We start from the raw sequence: 20,827 nt of genomic DNA, 5'->3' as shown, positions 1-20,827 counted from the left end.
ACTTTCAGAGCAACATTTATAAATATAACTGGACATGTTTTCATGATGTTTTGCTTTGTGGCATTTCATCTGCAGCAGACCATATAATTCTATTTGCACGTTGGTGCACACCCACGTCATGCAAAATGGCACATACACACACACACACACACACACACACAAATACACAGGTTTGTGGGGAAAGTAGACCAATTGAGTGTGTGTGTGTGTGTGTTAAGTTGACCTCGTGCAGCTGACTGCAGTGTTTTTATAGCTGTGTGTATGCTGTGTGAATCCATGTGCGTGTGTCTCGTGCCTTACAGCCCAAAGAGTTCTCTGTCTGGTCTCCAGACTAGTTCACACCAGATGTTGGAGGAAGGAAATTCAAGAGGCTACTTGAAAGCAGCCCCGTTGTGATCGAAAGCAGCTGCAGGTTTCCAGCAGCAGACGCTCTTTGACTGAAGTGCAAAAACTTAGAGACAAGGCCTGCTGGAATGCAGCTAAATGGGGATGCTAGCCTTCTGCTGAGATTGTCTGTGTAGTTAGCATGAGCATTGGTCTTGGTGAGTTTAGCATGAACGTGTGTAGGAGATGCAGCAACAGCACATTAGGAGTACATTGTGCTTAAACTAAATAGGAACTGATTACGAGTTGTATAACCATTACATTTAGTCTGGACACCACAAAGAGAACATCAGATTATTTTTAAAAATAGTGTTAAAACAATTTAGGTTGCTTTTGAAAATATGCACTGTCTTTTGGAATGTTATACAACCAAAATATACAGGGGCATTATGTATTCTACAAAATATTAGTCTGGGATAGTCTTGGTTTCTGCATTCCCTTGATTTGCAACAATGACACTAATGACGCTGTCAACTTGTTGTGTGTTTGAGGTTGTTTTAGCTGCCTCTTACTCTTCAAAGTGCTGACAGACTCTTATTGCTGTGTCACACCGGATCACATTGAAACTCCGAAACCTGCGGGCTCTGAGCTTATCCTTTATTATATCAGTCATTCCTAGAATATGTGGTAAAGGATGTTGATAGCGTCCCTCCCTGCTTCACAGAAGCACATAGACACTCTCTTACCATATGGCAGTGTGTGCTCACGTAACTTCATGTAGATAGAGTGTTGTGGTTGTTTGAATGTGAAACAGACTAAAAGGGAGTGGTGTTTATTTGCCAACAGCTGGCTCAGCAAGTAAGCCTCAGCCCAAGGTTCAACACAAAACACCTGTGAACTTTACTTCGGCATTCTGACATTTAAGCAGCCGGACATGCTGTTCAAAAAACACTTGACGTGGCCGCTCATTAGTGGAATGCACAGAGTGTTAAAGTGTACGGTGAGGCTCAAAATGTTGAGAATTTAACAACAGCGGCTCTGTGAAAGTCTTAAGTGTTCCACACTTCGCACCAGTAAAATTTAGTCATCCTCCATTGCACCTGGAATGTAGCGACTTAAACTGGTCCTTGTCTGTTTTTGTCTTCACCTTTTTTTTATTTCTGACAACCTCATATGTCTTGTCAGCAAATGTTCCTCCATCGCCACACACACTGGCCCACTAACCCACCTATCAGCCATCCCCATGTGACCTGCCTCTTGCAACTGGCTGTCCTGTGTGCTTCAGCACATAAATAACTCACACTTCAATTGAGAGGCTGTGACACGTGAAGACACTGATGATGCTTGCACATACTTAATGGTGTAAGTAAAAGTCTGTTGAATGGAACTGAAATAATTGAACGAGAGAAGAATATTGTGAATTGTAAGCTGCGAATGAGGAGAGGTGGTTTGACTGATAGTTATAAGGACTTAAGTTGCTTAATAGGAAGGCATTGCTACTGTGAGAAAATGATGAAGGGAGTAAGGGTTAATATACTTCTCTTTCTCCCTTTCTTTTGCTTTATCTCTTCCTGAACAAAGGCATAAGAGGAAACACCCAGGGTGCAGGCTGAGGCTGGAACCAGCTAGATCAGACCGGTAGCTGTTAGAGAGAAGGGGGAGGTGAAGGAGAAAAGAGAGGGAGGAGGGGGAGATGAGATGAAGGGTGGAGCAGAAGATGGAGAGGGAGTTTGGGGGTAGAGGGAAAAGGATGGGGTACAGGAGGCTGAAGGAGGGGAGAGGTGGAGGTTAAGTGTTTTGGACACGAGTCTAGATGGATAGTCTGGCAGGCAGACAGCTAAGACCCCATTCCCTCAGTGATGTAATGCATCAGGCAGATGCTATTTTTAGCCACAGTGATACACTAAGCTATAGCATCAGCACACTGGGCTATCGATCAGCAGCAGACCTCAATGGGTGGGTGAGAGCTGCAACAAGCAGCAGCCCAAAGTAGCTGCATGAACATATTATGTTTCCTGTGTGTTTGTTTTTTTCAGCATTTCTCTCCTTTGTTAGGCCTCATAATTAAACAGCAGTGTAGCTATATGATATAACTTCTTTTGTACTGTAGTGTGTTGTAGTTATTTTTTTCTTAATGTCTCTTGATTTTCAGTTTTCTTGACACCATTTGGTATTATGCCAGTTTGCTGTCAGCTTCTTTATCATTTACACGGCCAAGCTAAGGCTAACAAACACATGAGGTGTAAACTTGTCTAAAGAAAGTAGAATCCTCCAAGGCAGCAGTAGAAAAAAAAAAAAACAACAACAGTGAACTGACTCTGAACCGCTCTCCTTGGTGCTTCAGGGCCACAGAACCAGGTGGGGGGGCTCTGATGGGATATTTAGCCTCATGATGGACCAATAGTTCAGACCTAAGGTCTTGACTATGATGACAAAGCCACAAAACACTGTGTAGAAGAAGAACTCTACTTTGTTATATCCTTAAGTGCTTTTCATGGCCTGTGTGTCCTACAGTAATATTTCCTTTTCTATATTCTCTCTCTCTCTCTCTCTCTCTCTCTCTATATATATATATATATATATATATATATATATATATATATATATATATATATATAGTAGTATAGTATATCTTGCTCGCTAGCTTGTTCATTAGCTCTCTAGTCATTTTCTGGGTGGACAAAATCACCAGTGAGACCGGATTTATAATCTTTATACAATGGGGTAATAAATTTGTTGCATTCAGGCATTGTGTGTGTGAGCTTTGGTGGTTTCTGTCTTACAAGAGAGCATGCAAGCATGCACGTAACACACGCACACACACACACTACACTGACATGACTTGTATTTAGAGTCCTGCAGCACCTCCCAATCTCTACTTTGAATAAGTCTGTAGCCTGAGGGTCTAGACAGGTCGACTCCTGGTGTCTTACACAAAAGAGAAGGTGGACCGGGGACAAAGGACAGAGCAGTAGATAGGGGTCTGATAAACTCCACGTCCCCACCTGTCACCTCCCCACCCTACTAACTGTGACAGGTCATCATTAGTACAGTGCTGACATGATGTACCTGTGTTGTTTTCGCAACGGACTGAACAATAGCCACAGTTTCTACGGTGACCTCCATACCTATTTAGCTAATCTCAACTAATGGGCTTACGCAAAGGCAATATCCATATCAACCCCAGCCCTGTTACATAGTTTGACTTTAGAGTCCTTTCAAATCCATAGAGGTTGACCTTAACACAAATGTACGGCTTGAACCATAGATTACTATTGTATCTGTGTGTGAGTTCAGTGTTAGACATTCAGTTTGCTTGTGTGCAATTAGTGTAATTAGCTCCAGGGAGGATGGGTACCTGTGTATGTAGTTTCATTAACATGTTCCAATGTATGCCATAAAACTCCTGCGGTGTGTGTGTTTGTGTGTGTGTGTGTGTGTGTGTGTGTGTGTGTGTGTGTGTGTGTGTGTGTGTGTGTGTGTGTGTGTGTGTGTGTGTGTGTGCGCGCGCGTGTGTGTGTGTGTGTGTGTGTATCAGGCTCTCCTTTAATGTCACATAAACAAGTAGTTAAGTGGCTAAGTTGTTTTAATAAATTTGTGATCTACACTTTGATGCCCAACCCTGCTATTTTAACCATATGATGTTAGGTGTGATGTATTAGCAAGATTATTATGTAATAGGCACAAAAGCAATAAAAAGTCAGATCAAGTTCCTGTCAGACCTTGTGTATGTGTACCTGTGTGACTACTTATTAAAGGGCCTTTAATCAAATAAATATTTGTGGAATCTACCCTCTTACCGGTTGACTCACCCAGACTGATTCACCATACCTGTTTACCTGTTTTCAATCCCGGACCAGAGCCAGATAGTTACTAGCCCAACTCCATGGAGGACACAGACATGCACATCTGGGTGTAAGCCACCTTCACACCACTGCATATGAATACACTTTAAAGCCCTTTGCCCTCCTTTCCATACAAGGCCATTTCTCCACCTATTTTGTCATCCTTTCACCACAGGTCAGTAGTTTCAGTGGTTCAATAGTTACAGTATCCCTGTAATTATTAGGGTTTGTCACGGAAGACTGTAGTATATTTGTTTGGGAGCGTTGCCCAAAGCTGTGCTGTGTTAAGAAGACTTAGAGTAGTGTTTCAGTGGACACAATGTTGTTGCATGTGCTGTAGAAACAGCCAGATCAAATGAAAAAGGTCCCATATTGAGCTAATTTTTTGTTTTATAATTATATTTTGAGGTTGTACAAGAACATATTTTCACGCTTTAAACATTGCAAAACATATTAGCATTTTTCTCACACTGTCTTTCTGAATATACCTGTATTTTAGTCTCTGTACGAAACTCTTTAAGGCCTGTTTTTTTAAGCCTTCTCCAGAAAAAGTCCAGCCTGCTCTGCTTGATCACCACTTCTTTTGCGTCTTCGCTTAAGACGACTTTGCACCATCATTGCAGCCAGAGAATGACTGTAACAGTTCTAGCAGCACTTTCTACCAATATATGTATGGTAAAGTTGTGAAATCACAACCGTGCAGGAGTCTTGACAGCTTATTTGAGGCAAAGTTTCTGATTATTGGCTGTGTGCATTTCTCTGTAGATCGAGCATTTTGATACGTTCAGTATTTATTTAGCACCTTGACCTGCTTTATCACAAAAATGGAAATCTCTTTTTTTTTTACAATATGGGAACTTAAAATTAAACTATTTAAAAGGATGAGCTGAGACAAAGTGATAGGCAGTATATGTTATTGATAATTTATCCCACAGAATTCCATGTGTGCCCTTGGTGCACACAGCCACAAAATGCATTGCCACCCCCTTTGAACCTGCTGCACTAGACTGTGCCCTACGCTTGATTCAACAAAATTAGAGCCTTTTGTGTTAAACCAACATGCGTGTATGTACTGCGTGTTTGCTTATGATTATGTGTCTAGCGTTCTGTAGTGTTTTTTTTAGCATTTCTCGCTTGGTTGTTTCCCTATTGTTTTGCTTTTGAGAGGATAGGTGGTGTGTCATACTGTGCCTTTGAAATGAGGCTAACTCAATGCCAAAAACACACGCCGCATAATCTTTGTTCCCATAAGCTACCTGAACAGCTTCCCAACTCAGGCACGATTCCAGGCAGCTCAGGCACGAGTTTCCTTCCTGTGCCATCCCTCCCACTCACAACCCGCGGGGCTTGAAACATGGATGGGAAACTGACTCATGATTCCTTTTTCTGTAAGGCCCTGACTTTTCCCCTTACTCAACAGGAGGATGCAGACAGGTTTAGTAAGAACTGGAAAAAAATGGTTATTTAGGGTTTTCCAGATGGGTTTTCTATATATAAAAAAATAGGACAGAGGAAAAAGAAACTCACAAAGAGAGAGAGAAAAAGGCACTTGATTGAGTCTTTTAATGAACACACAGCCAGGGCTGGTGGAATTTGTTGTTAAGAGCCTTTAAAGAAAAGACTTCTGAGGAAAAGACGCAAGATTTACTGTATGGTGTCAACGAATGGGCTTGTCACTTAATATCATCATCAAGTGTTGAAAGCAGGTCATGTCACAGTTCACCTTGCCTATATTACTGTATGTGATATGTAGGTAATAAGAGCAAATATAGTCAGGGTTTTCAGCTACTACTGCATGTCCCTGATTGCTGCATGTAATGAATATCGTCTAAGTGACACCAAGTTATCATTCTCTCTCCTACTCCCTTCCATTCACCCTCTTTCTGGTCCGTGGCACTGGCATAAGGCCGACAGGCTGTAGGTTATATAACAATCGCCCGGCTGTGTTGGCACCACATTCAGTGCCAGAGGTTAATGAAGCTCGCTGATGGACAGCAGAGCAGTATTTTCTGCTGCCCTCATGGGTTTTCCACACTGTCCTGCCTCCAATGTTACAAATTGAATTTTAGCCCTGCTGCCTCCAAAAGCTTCTCTCTATTTCGCTCCTGCTATCTCTGCCTCACTCACTCTCTCTCTCTCTCTCTCTCTCTCTCTCTCTCTCTCTCTCTCTCTATCTCTCTCTCACACACACACACACACACACACATACACACACTGACCACAAGCTGTTTTTTCGCAGTCATTCAGCAATGCTCTTTATTTTGTTATTTGGAGACGTGTCCCACCCACACATTTGTACGAATCTTTGTGCGTGTAGGATGCTACCAAAGGAACATATTTGTCAGTGTTGTTTATGTTTTTATTTTTGCTCCCACCTGCATAGCTTGCTGCATGGTGATGTAACAGGTCAGCAGGAGAGGATATCTCTCTTTGGGAGGAGGGCTTATCTGAATCTTGCTGTCTCCTTTAAAAATTATAGATTATGAAACAAGCAATAAATCGCCTCGTGCGCAATATGACCTGCTGACACTGCAAGGAGTACTGCACCTGTGCATGCAGTAATTGCCTAAAAACTTGCCGCTTTTTGTGCTTCATTCATTCATTCATTCATCCATGCTCATTTACAAACAATTGTAACTGATTCTAAATATGTCTTTTTTTTTTCTCTCTCTCACTCTACAGATCTGTTTCCTGGTGTCAGCTTTCAGGGGCCGAATGTTTTCAGAGGACAGTTGTGCTGCTCTGGCCCTCTTCTCTCACTATTTCCACCTCAGTCAGTTCTTTTGGATGCTCATACAGGTAACAGCAGGTTAAAAAGCAACAGAGTTGACTTTATATAGCACAAAAACCATTAAACCTACATATTTGTACATTTTCATATACATTTGACACCAGCAGCACAGCCCCCAGGTATCCTTCTGCCTGGATAGGGAGGAGGAGCCTGTTTCGCCATGCCTTATCACCACGTAATACTGTCTTTCCAGTTCACAAGCCTCAACAATGATGTCTATTCACTAGGCCTTAAACCAGACAATGGAGCCAAGTGTTGGGCTGTAACCCAATAAAGTCAGTCCGTCAGTATAAGATATACACTGCAACAGATATAATCTCCTGATGCATTATCATATACAGTACTTAAATATGATCCTATATTTTTTTCCCACTTTTGATTCTCCACTATAGTTTCTTGCCGTTAATCATTCAATCACTTTTTTATTCGTTCAAATCAGATTATTTCTTACTGAAGGGTACCTGTAAGCGAAATCTCCTTTCTTTCTGTTGCTCATTTTCCTCATGACTTGGCATAAACAGGGTTCCCATTCTTTCTTTTGTTCCCTATGTGAGGCATGTGTTTTTTTACATAATAACTAGTGAAACTTCATTCCTCCACCATGTGGGCTTAGGCAGGTTTTGATTAGGGGGTGAGGCAGAGGTACCAGACTGCTGCATGACATGATCTTTGACCCCAGACTGGTACCACTTAGTAACACCCATAGGTAACACCTCACCCCAGCAGCTCCTAACTCCCTCCTTCTAGACCATCTGCCTTCTGTTTTGTTTTCTCCTTTTTATTTGTGACATAAAGGCCAAGAACAAAGCCTGGCAGGCAAAGTTTCAATTTGCAGTTAACATGCACACATGAAGAAGATATTAAGGCTTGGTTCATACAGAGATCAAACATTTACCACAGACTTTCTTTGCTGCTTAAACACCAAAATACACACTTATTTAATCAGTTTGTTTTTACACAGTCTTAAAAAAAATGTATCCCACACAAAAGCGAAAAAATATATGATTTTTAGCTGCCAGTGTAAGTCTCGACTGAGCCCGTTTTAATCCTTCAGAGAGACTATAGATGACTTATGACCTGCTAATAGAGCACAGAAATGCGGTGAACATCATCAGCCAATCCAGAGAGGAACGCTGCTCCAGGGATAGACCCTTTACCTCAGCTGATCCACCTGCCCTGTTGTGAAACACAATCATTGACTTAAACTTAAAGATATAAGCCGTAAGATTTTCATCTGGTTCATTGTCTGCTAAATTACAATCTATCAAAGAGTGAGTTAAAGCAATGGTGACTGATCACATGACCCTCTGTTGAAAGCACTTTTACTTGCCTATTTGCCAAGTATTCGAATCAGTGTGTCTGGTGGAGACATTCCCTCTCTACATGTAGATAGGCCGCCATGTTAGTGACGCTGCTGACAGCCGTTGGTCTGCCAGTTCAGCTTGTTATGCTGCGTACACTTGAAATTGGAAATCAGGAACGTCCAACCTCTGAGTCAGCCTTGTAGAAAGGGCAGAAGTGCAATAGGAATGTGTGTGTGTGTGTGTGTGTGTGTGTATGGATTTAAGAGGGTAACATATAGGGGACTGACTGAAAGTAGAAAGGTGAATATGTTTAACAATAGAGCAAACTAAAAAGTCAACACGCATCGCGACCATGAACCTGACAAGATGGAGGGCTCTGAAAAAACCGGCTCGCCTACAATTAGATCTTACTGTCATAGAGGCCTGTAAAACAGGTATTTAAATTCTTCAAATAACTCCTTGTTCTTTCTTTTCTTCACCTGTATAGGGTTTTTAAATCTTAAAGAATATAGCCCGATACATAGGTTTGAACAGTTAGGAAACCAGGAGCTTAGGAGTTTAGTCAGCAACTTCTTTATATTTTATTGTCTTGTTTATTTTTGCTGTCGGCTCCATACATTTCATTTAACAAATTACTTCAAACTAACTTGGCTGGTGGCTGACTGGGTTATGGAGAAAACTCAGGCCCAAAAAAGACTTTTAAGGTGGGGGAGTGTGATCCATTGTCGTCATAACTCAAAATCTCATAAAATATTGTTTCCAACAATAAATCAGATAACAATAATGAGTACAAATCATTTAGTCTGGGCTAAACGAGTTCCACCACATTAACACAGTAATTGTAAGGATTGCAGACCAGAAAACAGAGGAGAGCTGTCCGATACACCCCCCCCCCCCCCCCAAACACACACAAACACACACACACACACACACGCACACACACACACACACACAAACACACACACACTTACTTAACTGACTGTTGCTTTGTTTCCTTCCCTTTTCAGTCTTTGACGTGTGTAAGTGAACATAATCATTGTTTACGTAGTGGGTATAATCTCTCCTGGCACATACGTTGTTATAGGTTGAGTATTATAAGATTAGCCCTTTTTTCATATCAGAATATTTACCAGATGACCCGTGATATATATCTTAAGGGAAAAAGGCTCAGACCAAAGGCTTTCATGCAGCTTAAGAAGTGTTAGAATTTGAATGACGAGCAGTGGGTGGGTGGCAGTGACGTGAAATGTGTTTTGACTTAAGAAGTGGATTTGGATACGTATGGTAGTAGTTAGTATGGCAATAGAGCTGATATGGTCTAGTGGAGAAACTATGATTCATACCATAAGGAGTTCAAATAGTTTTTTTAAAATATGTGAGGAATGTTCTGTTTTTTATTAATATAGTCGCTCAATTTTTAATAAATTGCACTTGTTCTTTAACACCCCCGGCCATTTCTTTATTGTCAGCAACTATAGCAGCTGACAATAAAAATATTACAGCCACTCCATCTTTAATTAATGTGTGGCTTTAAAACCTTTCTGTCCTCAGTATCGACTCCACTGATGTCTCACAGCTCATTTTCCCCTGTATCAGGTAGCTGCTTTCAGCTAAGTAGCTTATATGAGTGGGCGCCAGCAACCCATCTCAGACCACGGAGAAGATTTCAGATCAATAACTGCTGTGTCTGTGTGTGTGTGTGTGTGTGTGTGTGTGTGTGTGTGTGTGTGTGTGTGTAGGTGTGCATGTCCAATACTTGGTCATAGGAATATGTGCTGACATAATGCCAAAAAAACAGACTGATTCGCTATCCAGACCAGCTTTTTCTCGATTGCAGAGGCTCACAGAGGCAACCTCAACATATTGAGACACTGCATAGTATTACATAACAATATTTTAGAGCTCTGCTAAATCCCTTTCAGTGGCCTACAGTGTATGTTTACCGTGTTTGACTGTAATTAGACAGAGAGTGTGCAAATTTTTCTGCTTTGTAGTTACGACTTTACCTGCCAAAGTAGACAAATGTATTTGATTGTGATAATGGTTGGATAAGTGGCCACCACTGGTCCTCAGGCTAGCCAGTCAGTCAACCAACCATCTGGTCAGACAAACAGTTGGTGAGTTTCCTAACAACGCTATTACTTCAATCACAAGAATCATCAAAGATCCTATTTTGCAAAATAAGCATGTACCTTCAGTTGTATCCAGCAATTCAGGTATTTTCAGTTGTATTTGAGATTTTGTCTAATGCAAAATCCCTAATGTAATCTGAGTAACCTAGATCACAGCACACACTGTCAACAGCTTTTCATGGAGTATTTCTTTAATACGAAGAAGCTCCAGTTAGAGCTATGATCAAGCCCAGTACATAGACATGCATAGTTTCTGTCGATGCCCAACCCAAGCTCGAACCACAATAGCAGTTTTGGGCCTAAGCACACATGGTATTTTTACCATGTGTGTAAATTTAAATAGATATCAAGAAGATGCTGGTCACACACAGCTGTACACCGGATATATATTAATTACGGCATTACCCAGACTTTTGGTCTGTATTTAAAAAATAAAATTAAACAAAAAAAAGAATGAAATCTGTAGAAACCCATTTCAAACCTGAGGGGAATTTTGAGAAATTACAGCCCAACCTGGCGCACATTTGTCAGGTCCCACAGAGAAACCTCTAGTCCCAGTCAAGGAGATTGTCTTTGGAAAGATGTATCGCTGTTGAATTTGTGTAATAGTTTTGTTCAAAGCTTATGACCATTTACAAATAAGAAAATATATTTTGTAATTAGATTGAACCAATACAGTAAAAATGATGATAAGACAAAAGCTTAACCAATCATCAATCAGCACCTAACCAGCAGAGCTTCCAAACCCCACAGCACCAACCGCATTATATGGGATTTTTAAGACCAAAACCGATTTTATAGGGGAAAAAATTAACTGATTACCAATATTGGCAACTGATATAGTAAAGGTTTTGAGGGGACATGCGTACAGTATGCTGCATGTCCCTTTCCCATGAATTTTGGTGAGGGATATAGCCACTGAAGAGGCAACAGCTCAGCTCAGATTAAATAATTGTCCATTCACTGTACCAGATAGTCTCCAGCCTGCCCACAGCCAAGGAAAGGCAGTTCTTGAATCTAATAAACATGACACTTTTGTCTCAGTGTAGTGCAGTCGAGCTGTTACACAACTTGTAGTTCTGTGTGTTCGTGTGTGAGTGTGTTCATTTGTGTGTTGTTTGCTTGTGCATCAATGTTTATTATGTCAGTGGTTATACAATGTGGTTATGGGGTAGAGGTCAGCATCCCTTAGCTCGGGATGTCATTTGTTGCATCACAGTGGGCGCTGTACAAATGTCCTGCTTACGTGTTCACGGAGAGATGAATAGTAACATACATCATCAGCTTTTATTCATTATAGCTGTTTTGCTGTTGCATAAATGTGTATTAATCCGAACAACGTAGGAATTGCTTTGTTGATAATGTATGTTTTTTCCCTTTAATTAAAATTGAATCTTTCGAGCTGTACAAGTTTGAAGTAAACAACATAAAGTAAAGGTCATCAATTTGTAACTCAAGCCCACAAGATGAAGAATGGAGAGCTACTTTGTTTTTCCCATTAAAACTCAAAACTTGGCCCTTTGCTCTTCACTAGTGCAGTTTGTCTATTGAGGTCTAAAAATTGTCTATTGAGGTCTTCTAAGGAGACATGTGTTGCAACCAACAGGTGTTCAGAAAAGCTGCTTATATAACAATGCAGGGCTCAATGTATCAGATGGATGAGACTATCAAAGCCTGCTAGATTACAAAGCAAGTGTAGCTATTGTGGGTGTAATAAAAGCTTGATTGTGTGTGTTTTATTCACTATGAAGACCAAATGTCTACAAAGAAAGATAAAAAAAAATTCCAAACATTTTGCCTTTCCTCACAACATTATTGAGAAATATTATAGTCCATAAAGGTGTTGCTTGTGTAGGCATGTATCAGTTTTTCTCTTCACAGTGCTGTACACAAGTTGTTTTCTCAAACTCTGTCCCCAGGCGGTAAACTTCTGGCAAGTGCTGGTGATGAATGATGAGCACACAGAGCGTCGATACCTTCTCTACTTCCTGTTGGGCTGGGGACTGCCAGCTCTGGTCATCATCATCTTGGTCATTGTTTTGCTCGGCGGCTTTGGATGGACCATACACAGTGTATACGGACTGGTTCAAGGAGATGTGTGAGTGGATATTTCAAAACCCATGCGTACAAATAGACACACACACATGAAAAGGAAGTGAAATTGATCCAACACTGTTGTAATCTGTTTTCATAAGAAGACTTGTAAGTGTGTTTTTCAAACTGGTCTGAGTCTGTCATGGTGACTTCATTTTCTTTTTTAGACTCAGGTAAAATTCAATTTTGGCTAGAGTAGAACAAACAGAAAACACCTGAGCCAGTGACATCATGTGAGGAGGTAGCTTGCCCAATCAAATGAATGAATACATGAGTCTCCCCACATAGAAACTTGATTCTTCACCTAGGAGGTGGAGGCTTTCACACAGCAGGGTGTAGGGAGAAACCTTAAATAGCGCATATATTGTTAGTCTTGTGTGTTTATCTTGTGTGTTTGTGTGTCTTTGTCTGTGTGGGAGCTAAAAATATCTTGTAGCCATCTATGTATAGAGCACTTGAATCCTAGAAAACAACAAATGAGTTCACTTTGTAAAAACGTGCACAGTGGTCCCTAAATGTATTTGCCAAAGTAAACATTTTACGTTGCATAATGTGCTTCAGGGCCCTCTTGTGTGTGTGTGATCAAGTGTTCGTGACAAGCGAATTCAGATAGTGATGAAGTTTGAAACCCTTAAATCACATCTAAAAATAACCAGAGGCCTTAGGTGTGGCTGTTATGCTTGGGATCGAGCGTGTATGCGTGTTTCCTGTGTGTTCTGTGGGGTGGGTGTGTAGGAGACAGCGAGGGCATACATGAGAGACTCAAGGATACAGAGGGGTATTCAGTTTCCCTGGAAGCGTACCTTCCTCTTACAGGGAATGAGTGAGCCTCATAGGTGAGCCTTTGAATTCCCTCTCTCCCTCCCTCTCTCTCCTCATGTGTGTAAACAGGTAGCCTTCTTGTTTTCTTCAGCTCAAGTTGTCTCAGTTTCATCCTGCCTGCGTAGTCAGAGGTGTCAAGCTGAGACCTTACGTCAGTGAGCATTTTTGAGTCATGCATATTGTAATTGTATTGTTGAGATAGTATTTTCACACCGTGGGTTTTACATCTTTAAATGAGATACAATGCCGTCTATGAATTCAAGTGTAGATTAAACACAAACTAAGTATCTAAAAGCAAGAGACAGTTGAGATGGAAGGAGAGATGAGAGGAAAATACATTTATAATAAAAGTCGCAAAAAGTCAGATTTAAAAGACAGAATTTTCAAGTAAATGATTTATTATATATGTATTATAATGAATCATTTGGTACATTTATTGAGACTCTTTTTACTTCCTAAATGTTTGTGAATCATGATAAAGATACATAACAACTAATTACATACTGCAAAAGCCAATAATTATTGATTTTTTAATTGAAATATGTAGTCCTCACTACATACTGGTGATAGGCAGAAGTGATCATAAAAATATTACCCCAGTTGCATCACCCAGGTGGCCTTTGCTAGTGCAGTAAATATCAAAGCCAGCATTTTGAGTTGAAAAAAAAAAAATATATATATATATATATATATATATATATATACAGTTGTATCTTCTTGATTGGGTCTAACATTATGATAAACTGTGTTAACTGGACATACTTATTCATTGTTAGCGACTGGCTACTTTAAACCCAGGCTATACATTTGCTCCAGTAATTTCCTGTGAAGGCAGATATTTAAACCAAACATCTATCTATTCCATGCAGGCTGTTGTAGAGTCTTACCTGTGGAAACGCTAATTTACAACTTGTATGCCCTTGTCCTGTGATTACATTATGCAAGTCAAAGGCTACCAGGGCATGATTGATTTATAACTTTAACTTTATTATTAGGTGATGTTTATCAAGGCCCTGTGCTTACGTGACCCTTGCACTCCACAGTGCCATATTTATACGAAAGAAGATCCCAGCAGTGTAACTACGAAAATACCCCATAAAAAGCATAACTCACTTAATTTCTTCTTTCTCAAACTCTAACATTAGTGAACTGGGCCCCTAGGTAATGTTTCCTTCAGTCGCTACAAGAATGCCTGGGATTTCACTTTCTGTGAGATTTTTACTACAGTAGAATCTCATCCTGTTAAAGGCCATGCAGCCGTACAAATATTCATATTCCAGTGTGCTCACACTCTCATAGACTGGCTGTCTTGCTGGTACATGGTGATGCAATGCTTTATTTGGCATACCTTGTGTTATGTTATGGCTATCATAGTTCCAATTATTTCTCTGTGACTGCTCAGGCCTGTTGTGAGGTCCTATCTGTACAGTATTTCACGCTCCCACCAAACCAGGGGAAGAGCTTGTTTTGTGAAAAGGACAAAGTCACATGTGTGTTTGGAAGTTACAGCTTATATGAGGGTGTTGATTTTCCCAGAGAAAAATGTTGTGCTCCGTTTTGTTATTTAATAAAGAAAAGAAAACATGTCTGATTGGACAGAAGCTGGGAAAGGACTCCTGAGATTTCTCAGGAAAACAAGTCATACTGACTCACACCAATAGAAAGAGAAAGAACTCAATAGTATTTTAAAGAAAAACAACAGATAGCTTAAATAAAGAATTCAACTTTTTTAAGAAATAAGTTTGCTTTTAACCTTTGGCTGGCCAGATCAGCAGATTGACCCATGTAACCATTCCGTATTCATCCCCTTTTCAAAGCAGGAGACATTGTGTTGTTTGTTCTTTCATCCTTATAATAGGAAAACACTTTTAAGCCTTGGCCTTAGATATTATCCTGCTGCAGCTGCAGGGTGACCTGGTTGCTCAGAAGATTTAAGAACATACGTAGTTTTGCTGTTGAAGGCAAAAGCTGTTGTTGAGCAAGAATGCCTCAAGTCTAAGGCAGGCTCAGAGGTCTCACCGGCCAGATCCTGTTTGAAACTTGACGAAAATAACTTAATCTTAACTCGAGTAAATATAGAGCAATAAGCATTTAATGTTTCTGTTTCCTAGAGCTTACCTTTGATCTGGACACACTTTTTACCCCCCCCCCCCCCCTCTCTTTTTCAATTTCCTCTTATTTTCACGTACACTCTTTCTACATATGCTTGAAAAAACAGAATCGCTCACAATTTTGTCCACCCCCTCTGTAGGTGCTTCATCCCAAACATCTATGCAGCTCTGTGCACAGCGGTGCTGGTGCCTCTCATCTGTCTGGTTGCAGTCATGGTAGTATTCATCCATGCCTACCAGGTTACCCAGCAGTGGAAGGCCTACGACGACATTTACCGCGGACGAACCAACAGCACAGGTACCAAATGAAGCATGTGTTCACAAACATAAATGAATGCGGTTTTGCATAAGCATATATTTAAGAATATGCACTCTCCTGTATGAGGAAAAAAATGTGTATGCACATAAAAAGATAAGAACTCAAGATAAAACTCCACACCAGGGTAAAACCACACAAACAAGTAACCTGCTGCCAACATGCCCTGAGGAAGTAGACTGTATCCACCCTTATTTTTGGCTAGTGAGTTTCAGCCCGTATTTTTCTCAGCTTACTGGTAATGTCTCTGTCTGCTGTGAGTGTACCCAAGGGATTTATGAAACAGGGACATGAATGAAATGATGCTGACAGTCACACATTTATTCAGGCATTAGGTAGAAATTTATTTTAAAAATGTCCATGTCTTTTTTTTATTATAAAGCAAGGTGAGGTGTTATATAAATACTGTGGCAGTATTAAAATGCTCAGCCTGTATTCAGAAACTGTGCCTTTAAACGAGCCGCAAGGACTTCTCTACGGTTGTGATGTCACAACAATACTATATTACTGACGAATCAGAGCAGATTATAGGCTTTTTTGGGAGACGGACTGAGAGACATTGTTTCAGTCAGAGGGTGAACGTGTATATTCAAACAATGTGTTTTTTTAACATTAAAGAATGTAAAGATGTTGCAGTAGAAACCTAAAAAGTGAAAATGAGCAGGATATGGGATCTTTAAGATAATTTAAAGCACTTAGTGCAGCGTAGTTAGATATGTGGAAACAACCTCAAATTTGTACTTTATATAAGATTCTTGTTTGCAGAGAAATAGTAACTATCATTGAGTTATGGTCAGTTTGAATCAGTAGCATTTATTTAGTGCAGTCGGTCACTTCGCCCACACATGAAGATCTTAGCCAAACCACTTTAGTCCTTTCAGTGTCATGGCTGTAATCAGTGGCCATTGGTGAGAATCAGCAGGCTTTAGCTTGTTTTGCTCAGTCAAGGCCCTCCAATGACAAAGCAAAGCCTGAATTAGTGCCAGTCCTTTGGCTGGCAAGCGGTTTGCCCTACACACTGTGTGTGGCCTCTGAAGTAGTGTGGGAACCCAAAACAGAACTTTGCTGAGCTGCAGGTAGGTGTGCATTATTAACAAGGGAGCAATACTTTCTCATACACAAACAGACTGAGGCTGAAGGTCAGCCTGTAGGATTTTTGACAGGAGTATTTTAGGGGAAAGGTGTGGACAGCAGAGGTGAAGAGTATACAGGATATGTTTGGGTTAGGTTGAGGGATAAGGAGACTAGGAATATGGTACTGCACTGTATGCTGAATGAAAAAAAGTAGAAGCTCTTCTAAAACTCCTTATTTACAGAGAGAGAGAGAACGAGGGAGCAAATGCTCCAAGGTAGGCACTTTTCAAAGCAGCAGACTAACGTCTGAATATGTGTGTCCAGTTTTGTGTGAAACAGCTGTCAAAAGGCTGCGCATGAATGGGAATTCAAATCCATTCAAAGACACAGTGCAGTGTACAACTCTTTGCAATCTATCAGTATAGCATGTCCATAGTTGAATAAAACAAATGTGAAGTGGTCAGACAAGAGACCAATTCACCTTGATGCTCCCATCCAACTGAGATCCGTGCAGAACCTGTGAGATAGACAGCCGATGCTGTTTGGATAATGAATATGTAGGTCACCAACATTTTCCAATGCCTTACTGCTGCAAACAGATGAGATAAGCTGAGGCCTAGTCTGTGTGTGTGTTTGTGTGTGTGTGTGTGTGTGTGTGTGTGTGTGTGTGTGTGTGTGTGTGTGTGTGTGTGTGTCTGTGTGTGTGTGTGTGTGTGTGTGTGCGTGTGTGTGTGTGTGTGTGTGTGTGTTTGGCGTGCGTGCGTGCGTGCCTGATTATAAGAAGCCCACATGTAAAAGTCACAGGGCCGTGCAAGATATAGCAGGACTTCTGACGTCAGTGAAGTCAAGCAAGTGTGTGCGTGTATGTGTTCGCACGTTGGTCCCAACCCGCAGACTTGTACCTGCACCTCAGCAAAGATTGGGACTTCATTGTTCCTAATACAAGGCTTGCGAGAAAAAAAGAAAACAACATAAAAAAAAAAAACTAAACAACAGTATTTTTCAATAAGCCCTTATCAGAGCCCTCAATGAACCCAAGTGGTGTGTTTGCACGACATGATGTTCTTTTTATACGGAAGTGAACAGACTTTCGATTTTTAACAGAGAGGAGTTGAATGAATAACTGTTATGGTTCTATTTTTATGGCTCCAAGTATTCTCTGACTGCACTTTGATTGCTGTTTCATCAGTAATGTGGAAATAAACAAATACATGTGAGGGATGAGGTTTGATTGCAAAGTGCTGCAGTATGTACTGTGTGTGTTCTGTGTTTGAGGCTGTGCAATTGTTTTATTCGGATTCCAGACACAGTTTATATTTTGCTCTCACAGTCTCGTTATCAATAGCCCCCAAATGCAAACTCTAATGCGGCTGTATTAGGACTGCATGAGGGGCCTCATACCTAGTTTTACTGGATATTTTTGTTATGGCTACATTATTCATATGTTGTTTAATTGTTTTGGTTTTGTTTATAGGAATATATTTCTTCCAATCATTCCGAGTTATAACTATACAGCATATCACCTAACACAGAGATTATTACTGCAGTGTAATCAAACCATTAAAACAGCAAAGCCTCAATCTGCTCCTGTATTCTAATGACAATAATTCAGAATTCCACTTAAAATACTGCTGTTAAGATCAAGTGTTGATTGACTGCAGGTGCAGTTGAGGTACTTGTACTTTACCTGAGTTTTTCCATTTGATACTACTGTATACTTCTACTCCACTACACTTACTGTACTTGACAGCGATAAATACCACTTTATTTTCAGAATAGTTTATTTAATTTAAAATCTTGGGTAATCGGTCTCTTGTCACATTTCAGATGTCTGCGAGCTGTATAAAGTTTGTAAATGCACTGCTGCGTATACATCCATGCATCAATCTAATAATGTCATGTATAATTTGGAATATATCAGTTACACGGACATTTAGTTTGAAAAGTATTTATATGGCAGAGCTCAATGTGTTTATTCTGGAAGCATATAATCCATATTATTGCTGATCTCTAAGGGGGTACCACAGGGATGAGTTCTGAGTCCTGTTCTGTTCGCTATTTATATCAACAATCTTGTTTCCACTTTGAATGACTGTCCTGTCCATCTCCATGCAGACTACACAATGTTATACTGCATTGCAGATACTATTCAACTTACCATGAAGAAGTTGCAACTAGCTTTTAATGCCCTGCAGGAGGCCAACGTTAAATTGGAGAGAGTTCTTAATGCAAGCAAAAAGAAATTATTTACAAAGGCCAGAAATAACGACTTAGATTGTTTGTATATAACTACTCCAAGTAGATCTAAAATAGAACAAGTTTCTAAATACAACTATCTTGTTATCTGGCTTGATGACAAGTTTACATTTAAATATCATACTGATAAGCAGTAATCTTCCATTCAGCATTTGATTATGGCGATGTTATTTCTGGAATAGCTGCCCCCTTTACCTTCAAATGCCTGGATTCAGTTTATCATTCCAGCCTCATATTTATCACATTGGAGAAACATTGGTATCTGTTTGTTTTTAGGGCCATAAATGGAATGCTCTCTACCAATATTTCATCAGTGTTTGAGTGGAACTCTGGTCCTTTTCCAAACTAGACTATATAACCTGATCTTGCCAAAGATCCTGAAGGCACACTCAGAGCTGGGAAAAAACTGCATTCTTCTTTAATACCCCAACCACTTGGAATAAACTTAAACTGTCCCTAATTACGAATTACCTTCCAGTTGCTGTGCAGTTCAGAGTTCATTTTTTATTACTTTGAGTCATGTCCAGTCTTTATTAGATTCATGTCATACATATAATTATATTCATACATATAAGATTGCATGTTACTGTTTTAGTGATTATATTCCAAACATTAACTATTATGCACTCTTTTACTTGTAATGGAGTTTTCTGTAATTGTTGTACCATTACTTTTCACCACCTCCTCCACCACTGTTGGCTTGCATTTTCCATTGTAAATTGCTGAATATACTTCTGAATCCTTGTGTGTCTGTTTTTTCTATCATGAAAGTACTCAAAACAGTAAGTTCAGTACTCTTAGTTATGCCATTACTCTTAACAGAATATTCTCTGCAATTAAACAATATAAAACACACAGCTTTTACTGTTCCTAAATGTTCACACTTAGTTCACACACATATAACTTGTGTGTGGGGTGTTTGTGTGTGCTCAACACACGCTTCTTACAACACGTTGTTATTACAGCTGCTGACCTCTCTGTGACAGTGATGTCAGCACTGTCTTAAGTTTCTGCGCCGGCTGTTTTTGTTGAACCCATGTTCTCCTCTCAGTTTGTCTTCTCACACCAGGAACCAGCTCTGGGCAAAAGTAAACCGAGGCCTGTGCTGCTGTGAAGAAAAGTAGGTCCTTAATGCCGTGAGAAACTGGCTACAAATAGTTTTGAGCATAAATTGCACTATTGGGGGTTACACTATTTAATTGTAAGTTCCGCCAGACAGAATGCCCATACCCATAATTTAGTGTCTCTTTAGTAGAGAGCTGAGACTGCGTTCATACAGTATTTGCACACATACAGTAACTTTGCAAAACTTTCTTCCTCTTCTTTGTGGTATCAATCCAAACAGTCAGTCAGCATTTGGCTCTGGGAATCTGCTCTTACTGTGGGAGCGCTGCCCTGTCCACAGACTGGAATGTGCTTACATGGTTGGAAAACTCAAAACCAGTAAGGGAGCAGATAGGGACAGATGTGCAAAATAAAAGAAAAAAGAAAGAGAGAGTGGTATGAATAAAATAATATTCGCTATGTGTCTCTGACTAGACACAGTTGAAAATTTGAAAAGACTGAGAAAACACTGAAATAAAACAGAATGTGCAGAATGAGTGTAAGAACAAAGAGACTAGGTGTGAAATAATTCCCGGCGCACCAGGAAACAATGAAAAGAGCTTTGGCAGAATGAATAAAGACTTGCAGGAAATAAGTCTCAAAAGGAAAGACAGAGGCATGAAAAGGAAGAAAATGAGAAGAAAAAAAACATGG

General features: G+C 40.2%; 1 protein-coding gene across 1 annotated transcript in view; it reads left to right on the top strand.

Moving 5' to 3' along the window:
* The window catches only part of adgrv1 (adhesion G protein-coupled receptor V1), a gene marked incomplete at its 5' end in the record, with an annotated part of 103,223 nt that overhangs the window by 62,448 nt on the left and 19,948 nt on the right, over positions 1-20,827 (top strand). The window contains 3 exons of the mRNA XM_083911993.1: positions 6,852-6,968; positions 12,316-12,494; positions 15,564-15,721. Of these exons, the coding sequence (XP_083768119.1) occupies positions 6,852-6,968; positions 12,316-12,494; positions 15,564-15,721 (454 nt within the window). The remainder of the gene's footprint in view (positions 1-6,851; positions 6,969-12,315; positions 12,495-15,563; positions 15,722-20,827) is intronic.

Source organism: Echiichthys vipera (genome assembly GCF_963691815.1).
Source record: "Echiichthys vipera genome assembly, chromosome: 4".
Classification (NCBI taxonomy): domain Eukaryota; kingdom Metazoa; phylum Chordata; class Actinopteri; order Perciformes; family Trachinidae; genus Echiichthys; species Echiichthys vipera.
This window is presented reverse-complemented; position numbering and strand designations above follow the sequence as displayed.